We start from the raw sequence: 12,355 nt of genomic DNA, 5'->3' as shown, positions 1-12,355 counted from the left end.
TTCTGTTGAAGATGAATGGGAGTCTCTCCCCTAAGTCTTCATTTTCCTAAAAACACTTTTCCTTTGCAGGAGCTAAACCGTGGGTTAGTCATCTCCTCTCACTCCATCCAGTTTTTGTTACAAAACACAGTATAAACATTCCTTTGTTCCTGACAGGTAGAAATCTTAGTTTATAGTCCTGGTATGAATTTATGCATTTGCTCCTTTTAAAGGAGATTTGTAAGGGAAGAGGTAATAAATGTGTAAGGTTCAGAATACCATCTAAATTAGTTGTTCACAGTTTGTTTAAATACAAAAATGAAATACGCAAAGAAATATATCAATAATTTTTAATTCAGTTGTTTGATTGTTCAGGTAAATAACAGACCATTACTTAAGTTTCTACTCAGATGGAATATATATGTTATATTTAACACCTGAGTGATCTCATAATTATCATGCTATATGAATGACAGAATGTATACAGGAGCTAAACATTCCATGTGTAAACAATTACTTCAAAAATTATAATAGTGCTCCAGTTCTAGAGTGAACTTTTAAATTTGTCCTCTTTAGAACAGGTCTTTTTCATTGAAAATCATAAAAAAAAAAAAAAATCAGTGATTTATTTTCTTGTCAATAATGAAAATCATTTTATGGTAGCAGATTAGCTTACAAAAGAAGTTAAATATGCTGTGATCTGCTGAACAAAAAACAAATACACATTTTGTTTTTCTTTGGTAGTATGAATATTAAGTATTATTTTAACACAGTTGTAAAGGAAACCAAGTATATTCATTTTCAATGTATTTGAATATACAGTATTTGCAAAATAACATTAATTGTTGCATGTGAAATAAATTGGAACTATAATAAAATGCATTATTTACTACTTTAATAAGTCTTTAGTTAATTTGGTGTAAAAGTTGAATAAAACATATTATAGTTCAGAATAATTTAGTACAAGAAGTTTCATATTAATGTAAAAATTCCTGTGTCCTTTCTCTCAAATACACAATGAAAGAGAAAATGTATAAACAAAATGCATAAAAACATTTATAGGTAAGTGGTATAGAAAATAAACTCTGTAATTTGAAAAGTCATCACATATATGAGGAGCTTCAGGCATCACAGTAACTATACGTCATTTCAGTTAAGAAGAAGAAAAACAATTAGTCTTTCCTTGACATAGTCCCACTAAGTACATGGACTTCATGCTTTCTGAGGCCTCCATTAATCCTCTATCACACTCCTTTTTATTCTTTGTTTCCACTCCTTTCAAAAAACATGAAATCCTGGATAAAAACAAAAATACAGAAATGAGTTTTCAGCAACAAAGCAGAGATCATAAATGTTAAGGGGTCTGATGAATAATAATAATTTATCTGCTAAAGAGAAAAATTGACCAGATAAGTAGATATGGGGAAAACTGATAGCTTCAGCCTTCCATTTTAATAGCAATTAAATCCTTTAATTCTGTTCACTTAATGATTGCCTGCATGCATTTAATAATTTCTGGTAATTTCTCTAAATTTCATATGCCACTTAGAATACCCCTTTTCAATCTTTCTTAACTTTTTGTACTCCTTCTCTAGTAATACAACTTTTCTTGAGACTGATATACAATGTAGAAATTTCAGACTTTTTTAAGGAGAATGACAGCCATCTTAGAGGTGGCATGTATCTTAGACTTTTTTTAGCCTAGCTTTATGATTTCTCTTGCAAACTTGTCCACCAGTTTCTCCCAAACTGCCTCACCGCATCAGTGTCTAACCAGACCCACTTCCCTATGACTATCATCAAATCCTACAGATTCTCTCTCATGTCTATCATTTTCTCTTATCGGTTCACAAAGGAAAAAATTGAATCCTTATCACCACTCACTTGCAACTGCACTATTGCAATTTTACCTTTCGTCAATTCACTTCTCATCTAGTCACCAATCTAATATTTGGATTTATATCTATTTTATTTATTTCTCATTTAAAACCAAGCAAATTAATTTTCAGTATCTTTCCATCTACAAGAAGTTGTCCAATATTTAGAAGTCCTTGAGAAGTGGTCCAATCTACCCCACAGTCATTTCCTTTATAACCTTACCACAAATCCCAATCCCATTTCTCACCTATCCAAACACCCCAGATGGCCATCTCTTCCCTTTGCACACCAGATCCTTGGTGATGGTAAGTCTACCTTTTGTCAATTAGCTTCCTATGGTTAAGTTTTAATTTACTTTTCATGTGAAATAAACAGTGAAAACACAATTTTCAAACAGAACTGTGGTTATATTTTTAATTTTATACAGAAAATATTGAGTGTATCCCAAATTAGACAGAATAGCAAAATAAAATCCAAACGGCCACTCATCCAGCTGTAATTGTTAACATAACCAATCTTGGTTCATTAATTACTCCATCCCCTAAATTGGCATGCACTCACCCTCTTTATTTAAAAGCAAATCTGAGAGATCATAGCATTTTACACTGAAACAGTTCAGTGTGTGCCCCTAAAAACTTGGACTCTTGTTTCTGCATAAGCCCAATATGATTAGTATATCTTTTTTAAAAAATCTATTAAAATATCAAATAGCCAATACTCAAATTTCTCTGAAGTCCTAATAAATGTCTTTTTTACTGGTTTGTTCAAATCAGTATCTAAATATGATCTATAAATTACATTGAGTTGATGCCTCTTAAGTCTCTCTCTTATTGTTATTTTTATCTTTTTATTTTCCCAACATTTATTTGTTGAAATAACTGGATCCTTTTTCTGTATATTCTCCCACTTTCTAGTTTTTTTGGGGATTGAATCTCCACGTCAGTGTTTAAGATACTCATCAAGTAGTTCTAAAGCTTGCTTGCATATTGGAATCACCTGGCAGTTCTAAACAGCTTGCAAGCCTGGTCCCACTTCCAGAGATTTTGTTTTACTACCTGGAGGCAATCTTGACATAGGGGGTCTGGAAGCTATTCAGGTGTTTCTATTGTGTAGCTAGGGTTGGAAACTATTGTGAGTTCTTGAATTTGGCTGCATATGGAGTCAGTGGGAGCTATACAACTTCTAATTTAGTTAAATTGGGGTATGTCCTAAAACTTGCTTTTTTTTTTTTTTTTTAAGTTTTCTAGCTGATTTAATGTGAAGGTAAGTTCAGAATCACTGCTCTACCCCATGTAATTCCTCTCAAATGGTAGTTCCACTAATGGCTTGATTAGATGTTTACTTTTATTGAGGTTTATACTCCTGTAGTAGGTGATTTAATGAATCAGGAGGACATCTTGTTTTCCTGCGTCTATTCCATGTAAGCCCAGATTCAAGCCCAGTTTCTTTTCCAAAGCACTGATTTCAATTTTTAAATAAAAACTCCAAAGATCAGGGCCCTTTCTTAGCACATGAGATCCTTTTGTTATCATATGAAACTGTATAGCCTCTCCAGAGCAACTAGTCACCTGTGAACCCAGAGTACCAGGAGAAAATGAAATTTAAGAGCTAGAATTAAGTGAGGCGTCTTTGAATAAAGCCTATAAATTTAACAAGGTCCTCTAAAAATTTACAGTTCACTAAATCATTTCAGAATGATACAAGAGAAATCACCTAAACCCCAGATTAGTAAGAATAGACTCACAATGAGGAAACAGGCACCAAGCATTACAGCTTTCATTTTCACATCGAGGTCTAAAGGGAACTGGATACCAAAGTTATCAGTGTCAGTAAACGCCTCTCTAACAAAACCAGTCCACTGCTTGGAAATCTTGCCAACTATCGTTTCTTCATCAAGAGATTTAATCTGAAATGGGAAAAAAGGAACATTCTTAAAGAACTCTAGAAATCTGAAAATTACCTACTTTAAAAGTTGAAATAAAATGAAATACTCTACTAAAATTATGGACCATACTTAACTATGAACATTATATCACTCATTACATATATATGGATTCCTGTATCTGCTTTTAGATGCATGAAAAACAAACACCTGTTTCTTTGCTGTAGAGAACTTACATGAAAGTAATTCTGCTTAATTATTTAACATTTTCTATTCTACATTAAGATAGACAGCAATAAATAAATTGATCTAAAACAAAATTTAGGCAGGAAAAGATACAAATATAAAATGTTTCTTTAGATGAAATTTCTAGAAGCCATCAGGAAGGTACTAAACCAATCTCCTATGTTACTTTTGTTGTAAGAGAAGCATAGAGAGTTTATGTAGGCCGAGCGTTTAAATGTGACAGGAGTGTTCATTACCAGCATCAGCAGGAAAATGTGAAATGCAAAGAGCCTGGAAAAGATGACTGGGAGTTTTGAGTAAAGGAAAAGTAAGTAACCAATATGTAACTAGATGGGATGCCCCAGGTCAAGGGGATAGTGGGGTTGATGGACAGTGAACAATAAGCAAAAGGATATATGAGAAAAAGAGTTCTGAACTAAAGTTTTTCTAATTTTACAATTCTGCCTGAGGAAAGCCTAGTGTCATCATAAAAAGTTGAACAGATTGTGGCTGGATACATGCACCTCACCAAGTGCATGTGGGTGGATGAATGTAGCCCACATTTACCATGGTGTGTACATAACAGAGTTCTGTCAAAGCAGGAAGAGAAATGTCCTTTTCTAATATGCATAAGGTACCACAAGTGCTAGCAACACCCACAGAAGTTCTAGTTCAGGTTGAGAACAGGAAAATAAATGTGAGGAAACTAAAAACAGTTGACTCATTTTATTTTGATGTGGGTAGAAGGGTTCCTTGAAGATTTGAAATAAACTTCTAATATGAGTAACTGTGATAGCATAGACTACTGCTCAGCAAAAATTCATCAACTATCCTCCCCCCACCTTACCCCCGTGCACTTAGAGACCCAGTGCATTGGCCATTGATAGTTAGACTTGATTAACCAATGGAATGCTAGTAGATGTGATAGGAGAAGAGGCCTTCAACATGGCTAATTAGTTTGGCCTGGCTCTTGCTTCCCAGTGATCAGCTACTAGAAATGCATGATCCAGGTAGCTGTGTTTGCTACAGCTCCAGAATAAACATACCTGGTATAGATTTGGGCCAATTTACAGCCCAAATCAGAGCCAACTAGCTGAGCTGGATAGATTCCCTAAGAAAGAGTGGACCTGCAGATCCATTAGTATGAAAATGAATACCCATGGTTTTAAGCCACAGAGCTTTAGGGGTTATTTGTCATGCAACACTATTGTGGCTAAACAGACTAACAGAAATCCCTCTTGCATACCTCTTGTAGATGCTACCATCTTCATTATTTGAAGCTAGTAATAAAACCTCATATTGTTAAATTTAGGCATTTTTAATTTCAATTGTTTTTTAAATGAAATATCCAAAAGATAATGTACCAGCCATCATAAGCCTACCACTAGACTTAACCAATACTGACATTTCTCCTTTATATTCCTACAGCGAGAAATTTAAAAGTTTACCTAAGAAGTAGAGCATACAATTTTTTATGAAAAGCCTTGGAAATGTGAATGATTTACAACTGAAAAGTCAATAGAATTAAATAATTTTAGCTAAATTTAGATATTTTTTTTAAATGTTTTATTTGTTTCTAGGAGAGAGAGAGAGAGACAGCGTGAGCAGGGGAGGGTCAGAGAGAGAGGGAGTCACAGACCGAAACAGGCTCCAGGCTCTGAGCTGGCAGTCAGCACAGAGCCCGATGCGGGGCCGAACCCGCGAACCGCGAGATCATGACCTAAGCGAAAGTCGGCCGCTTAACCGACTAAGCCACCCAGGCGCCCCTAAATTTAGATATTTAAAAATGGAAAATCTATATAACAAAATGATAGCAACTTCCAGAAATAATGAACTAGTATTATATACCTATAAATGTAATACTGAAAATTGCTAGAGGTATTCTAAAAATAGATTTATAGGTTCATCTTTTAATATAAATATACAGTAAATGCAAATAGAACAGTAGCACATAGACCTCAGGTAATTATCAAAAGAATATACTATAATAAATTGTAGAATACTAGAAAACCATAGATTTCAAAATATATCAGTGTATCAGATACTGAAAAAGTATTTTGTTTACTAATTAAGCATTTATGTAACATTTAGTATATGTGTAACATATAAATGTATTATAAGTATTAGGTAATTTTTTTCTTCATAATATCTTTAAAAGATACATATGATTATTAAGCACAATTTTTATATGAAAACACTGAGGCAAATAGAGGTTAAGTAATTTGTCCAAGTTTACACCGATAAGAAGTCATGAGGAGGATTTCAAACCCAGGCACTCTGTTTCAGAGTCGGTAGTCATGACCATTTGATACCCTGCTTTTAGAAAGTTAATTATCAATTCGTAATAAAAATCTAGGTTGGGGTCAGCAAACAATGGTCAGTGGGACAAATCTAGCCTGACCACTGCTTTTGTAAAAAGTTATATTAGGACACAGTTATACACAGTATTTATGTTTTGTCTGTGACTACCTTCATGCTACAATGGCAGATTTGAATATTTGCACACAATGACCATATGGCCTATAAAGTCTCAAATGTTTCCTATCTCTTCTCTTAAAAAAAAGTTTGTTGATTCCTGATCTAGGTAGGTAAATAGTAATAGAAAAACACTATGGAAGACAGTAGCCAATGTCTTTCTAAATTGTGAACCATTTGCTGCTATTTCAATTGAAGTTGTCAACTTGATAAGTATTCACACAATTGGCATTATTATTCAGTTTTGCTGCTGTTGTAGATTGGTAAAGGAAATGAGCTAATTGGTAAATAAACATGAGAAGAGCAAAATTGATTTCATTTGCTTTGTGATTTTATATCTAGAAAAATCAACTGTAAATAAGCAAAAATGTTTTTTTAATTAAAAAATTTTTAATATTTTATTTATTTTTGAGAGAGAGAGAGTATGAGCAGGATAGCAGCAGATAGAGAGGGAGACACAGAATCTGAAGCAGGCTCCAGGCTCTGAGCTGTTAGCACAGAGCCTAATGTGGGTCTTGAACTCATGAACTGCGAGATTATGACCTAAGCTGAAGTCGGACACTTAACTGACTAAGCCACCTAAGCACCTGAGCAAAAATGTTTCTAAAGTTAAATGTGAGAATCCAGTCAGAAGACTGAATAAAAGGTAAACAAAAAAAGTAGTCTTTTTTAATATTAGCAGCAAGAACCTAATACATGCATTCCTTCTTAGTAGTGCTAATGCCTATCAATTACTTAGGAAAATTTTAATTAAAAAAGAGGGAAGTTCTATATTAAGAAGCCCATATGATCTTATGAAGAATATAAAATTAGATATAAATAGATAAAAAGATATAACACAGGTTTAGCATCATGAATATGCTAATTTAAAAATGGAATACAGATTTAATGTAATAATAGGATTCTACCTTCTGAAAAAAATGCCTTAATATTCACAGGAAAGGAAAAATCTGACAATAGCAAAAAACTATGATAAAGAAGTATAACAAGTGGCTGTTTGGCTATGACTAGATATACAATGCATCATTAAGTTACCATAATTGAATCATAAGGCACTTGAAGGAACAGATAATTAGATCAATGAAACACAGGAGAATCTAGAAATTCATCCTATTACTTGTGAAAATTTAATGTAATGTATTTCAATTCAGCAAGGAATGAATACTTTACTTAATAAATTGTTACGCCACAGTTGTCTAGCCATCTGAAAGAAAAAATGTTCAATCCTGTATAAATCAAATTCTAGGTGAGTTAAAGATTCAAATATAAAAAGATTTTAAAAGGGAGTAAATAAAATAGAAATTGGGGGTAAGTTTCTAATCAAGACAGAAGAATCAGAAGATATTAAAATAGATATATGCAATAAACTATTTAAAAAAGAAAATATATGTGACTTATGTGATATAAAATAAATAAATGTATATAAGAAGTTCCACAAAGAAAGGGTTGATTTATGAAAACTATTTCAGATCAGAGGACAGATGCAGAATCAGTGCCTTTAACACACAAGTTACATTTATAAATTGGAAGAAAAAAGTAAACAACTCAGTAAAAATACAGGGAATGGATATGAATAGACAATTCAAAGAGAATAAGTACAAATAGCTAGTAAAATGTTCACAATCCTTAATGGTCAGGGAATTACATATTTGAGATACTCTTCCCCCTTCCTACTTGCTGATTTAAGATTTCCTTTTTAGTTTTAAGTTTATATTTTATCTAAGTTGTATCTGGGTGTCATTTATTTTTCTTAACCAGAACTCCTTGCACTTTTTGATTCTGAAAATCCATGGGATCTAGTCTACACGACTCTTACACATATATCTCTTCGAATAGTACCTCAGTACATTTTCTGTTGTAACCCCTCTTTGGCATATGCAAGAGTAGTTTATTCTAGCTTTCACATACCTTCAATTATTTTGGTCCCTTCAAAAAATTTTTAATGTTTTTATTTATTTTTGTTGGGGGGTGGGAGAGGCAGAGAGAGAGAGGGAGGCAGAGAATCTGAGCCGACAGGAGAGAGGGAGAAAGCCTGATGCAGAGCTCGAACTCAATAACCGACTAACCATGAGATCATGACCTGAGCCAAAGTTGAACGCTTAACCAACTGAGCCACCCAGACACTCCTGTCCCTTCAAGATTTTATCTTTTCACCTCTCCTATTTATTTTCCTCCTATAGATCATCCAGTTCATTAATTCCTTCTTCACCTGCATCTAATTTTCAGCTCAACCTTCCCAATGAGGTTTCATCAATAAGTGTTCCTTATTTCTGAAATTTCTATTTGGTTTGTTTTCAGATCCTCCTGTCCTTTTAAAAAATAATCTCCTCTTATGACCTCCTTTATTCTTTAGCCTCTCTTATGTTGATTTAGATTTCTCTTATGATTGCCAACTATTCTATTAAATCCAGCTTGTTGCTGGTGGATTAATTCCTGGAATATTATGTAATTTTTGATCTGTTCATGTGAAGATCAGCTTTTTCTAAGGAACAGAGAGTGTGTTTTTTTTGACCAATCTTCTAATGTGATCTCTTTCTAGTGTACTTTTGCATTCAATTCTACAATCTCTATCACCACTCAGGACCCAATTTCTATGTTTTGAAGTTCTCAAACCATGATAATGGTATGAACTCAGACTTCAAACTCATAAGGGAACTGTAAAGGGTTAGCAGTTTCATGTGAACATATTTTTCCCCTACCAAAAGTCCTGGAAGGAGACAGATTCACTTATCGTCTCCATGGGATAGAAAGTATAACGGTCTTTCTTCTACTCACCCTTGGATAATCTCTGGCTTCAGCTACCATCTATCTGCTGAAAACACTCCGAACTTTTTCTCTACATACCAAAATCCCGACATAACTCAAATATGTCATGAGTTTCTCACAAATCAACCGTTGCTTCTCCAAGATTGTTAACTTGGCTAATATCAACATTATTCATTCAGCTTTTTAAACATCAGATATTGGAATAATATGACATCAGAATCATCTCCAAATTTTCTTTTCATGCTCAACTGACATCAAATCCATGAATCAGTTACACTTGGTACACTTGTGAAATGTCTCTGACTTCTTCCTTTAGAATGGCTCCTGCTTCTGCTGTGTTCAGGCCATTTTCTCTTTTCTACTCTAAGTTTCCATGCCATTAACGCTATGATGGAGTCCATGTTCTACAGTGGCTCCTCACACTGATAATTCCTGCTTTCAAACTTTCCATTATCTAGCTTACAGAAAATGATTCAAGGGACTACTTTCTTAATTCCCTCAAAGATTTTACACGGTTAGTGCCATCCTAGATGCACAGGAGAGTAGTTAATTTACTAGATGTAATGATGGTTTAAGGCATCCACTGAAAAGGGCTGCTGGTTAATTTCTAAATTCGTTAGCATTAATTATAGATGTTTCACAATCCAGCTTGACTTATTGCACCAGTATGTTCACTTATTTTCTACAAATATAGAATATGTCAGCAAAAATTCTCTAGTATTTCCTAAAAGAATAATTATCTCTTAATATTCTGGCTCATTCATAGGAATAATTAACCCCTGCATAAAGAACTATTGTTATACAATAACCTACTGTTATACAAAAACCTATAAAGTCTTTACACATGCACTGTATACATCCCCTCTACACTATGTATATGGCTTTTTAAGAGTCTTCATAAAGTCTATCATATCACATGTGTTTTCTGAGAACTGCCGGTCCCTCTCATTGTACTCTGAAGTCAATAAGGGGAAAGATTCTCTTTTATACACTCAGGATCTAACAGAGGAATTGAAAATCATATGACTAGAGAAGCCAGGTAGATAATATAAAAGAATGAAGCTGGACAATGGCAAACTTTAGGAAGCCAGAGGACAGTGGCAGATTCATACTTCTTATCACAAAGGGGCAGCCCTGCTCAGGTTTAGATTTTGGCCCCTCTTGTGGAAATGTTGGTACAGCTTAACATATTTTGATTTTCCAAGAGATTCATTAGAGCAAGATTAAATTATAGAAATCTCCCTATTTTTAAACATTTGCAACTACATAATTTGGGCTACAAGGCTAGGTCATCTATTGGACAAATGCTGTACTGAAATTCTTCCATGTAATAGATCATGTGGTTTGTAGAGGTCAAATTTAATATAAGAAGTAAAGGCATAATTGGAAAGTATGTCTTACACAATCTTTTTTAAAACTCTCTGCATACGTGAGCTTTTTGTAGGAACTCAAAGATGTCAGAACTTCTGAGGAGGGTCGAGAACACTGGAAACCTGTATTTCAGGCCAAGCAGGTATTCATACGCTTTGGCGTTCAGACTTAGATGACAAGATTACCATTTTATCCTAAATGCATAACATGGGGCTTGTATACAGAAACTACCATGGTCAAATGTTGGATGCTTTGCTTATAGTTATTGATTTGACTATGAGGCTCTGCTTCTCTTTTTTCCATTTAGCATAATCAACACTTGATGTTAATCAGAGCAATAACCACCTCTCTGACCAAAGTTAAATATATAAGCACACGGTCTTCCTCTTGAAATATCAGGATACACAAATTTATTTAATGTAATTATAACATCCTCCCAAATTATATTAGTCTTATATGAGGAAAGCAAGATCTACAATATTATCACATCTCTTACCTCAAAATCAACATCTGCACAACAGCTGCACACAACACACGGACCAGTAATTTTTAGTACATCTTCTCTCCTCTCATTCTGAATTGTAAACTTTGGAAGGCATGGGTGCCAGGTCTGAATAACATAACCTACAGGTACACCGGGAGGGGCATGGACTTCTATCTACAAAGGCAAAAGAATATTTATAAATCATAATAATTATAATGTCTAGTAATAACTCATTTATTGAATACTTTCTAAGTGTCAGACATTGTTTCAAGCACTATTTAATTCATAACACATGCTTGCAAGGTTGATACTGTTATCCCTATGTATAGAGAAAGCAACTGAGGGACAGAGAAGTTAATGAACTTGTATCAGATTCCCAACTACAAACTGGAAAAGAGGAGATACAAACTTGAGGAGGCTGCATGTATAGTCTCCACTCATAACCCTTGCTTTAATGGCCTCATACATTTTTAATCTCCATTTTTATAAAAAATGTCTAAATTTTAAGGAACTCTTTTCTTAAACTTTCTAAAAAATAGTGGTTTAGATGTAGGAACATAGCTCTGATCAGTGGTGCTATTTTCAAATATGAATAGCAATGGTGCCCAAATGGAAAGAAAATGAAGCTTGTAGTCTTGGCTCTGCTACTTAGCCTGGTGAACTTGCATGTGCCTCAGTGTGCTTATCAGTAAATGATGACCTCCTAGGTCCATTTTTTTTTTTTTTACCACCAAATAGTACAAGTCATGATAATATACTATTTATACTAGAGTGCATATACCATCAATTTCCTCAGAGATTCCTATGGATATTATTCTATCTAACCTAAATGACATGGAAAATAAAATAATTCAGTATAAACAACTTCAGATATCTTTTTAAAATATGTACAGTATTAGATTTCAAATATTCATGTGCTTGTCACTATGTCTTTCATACTGGCACAGCTGCCTGTATGGAATGATTAGGAGATCCCAGCATTTCCCCTGAGATCCACATTCTCCATCAGTGGACTGCCAAGTAATAAGAAACAGACACCTGGTCTCTCTGGAGCTAAAGGTACTCACAACTAGGGTACACCCCTTATAGGAGGCCCAAATACATTAATTTATGGATTAATAAAAACACTGGCATTGATATTTTTCAGGGAGGGCTTCTCCTAGGTTCATTTCTTAGTAGGTTGCCCAAAATTGTGAGATGAAGATACCTAGGATATTCTGGGATATTCTCCATGGTGTCCTTGCTTTGGCTTTGGCTGGGCTTTTCATGTTCATTTTAAGTAAGGGAGTGGCCAA

General features: G+C 34.1%; 1 protein-coding gene across 1 annotated transcript in view; it reads right to left on the bottom strand.

Moving 5' to 3' along the window:
* Positions 1–1,193: 1,193 nt before the first annotated feature.
* The window catches only part of LOC120219639 (phospholipid scramblase 1-like), a 33,425-nt gene continuing 22,263 nt past the window's right edge, over positions 1,194–12,355 (bottom strand). The window contains exons 7-9 of the mRNA XM_039216485.1: positions 11,073–11,234; positions 3,602–3,763; positions 1,194–1,274 (exon numbers count right to left, since the gene is read on the bottom strand). Of these exons, the coding sequence (XP_039072416.1) occupies positions 1,236–1,274; positions 3,602–3,763; positions 11,073–11,234 (363 nt within the window). The 3' untranslated portion in view covers positions 1,194–1,235. The remainder of the gene's footprint in view (positions 1,275–3,601; positions 3,764–11,072; positions 11,235–12,355) is intronic.

The sequence above is a fragment of the Hyaena hyaena genome, unplaced genomic scaffold, assembly GCF_003009895.1.
Source record: "Hyaena hyaena isolate Hyena2069 unplaced genomic scaffold, ASM300989v1 scaffold_636, whole genome shotgun sequence".
NCBI lineage: Eukaryota > Metazoa > Chordata > Mammalia > Carnivora > Hyaenidae > Hyaena > Hyaena hyaena.
Note: the sequence above shows the minus strand (reverse complement) of the source record. Positions and strands in the feature narration are given on the sequence as shown.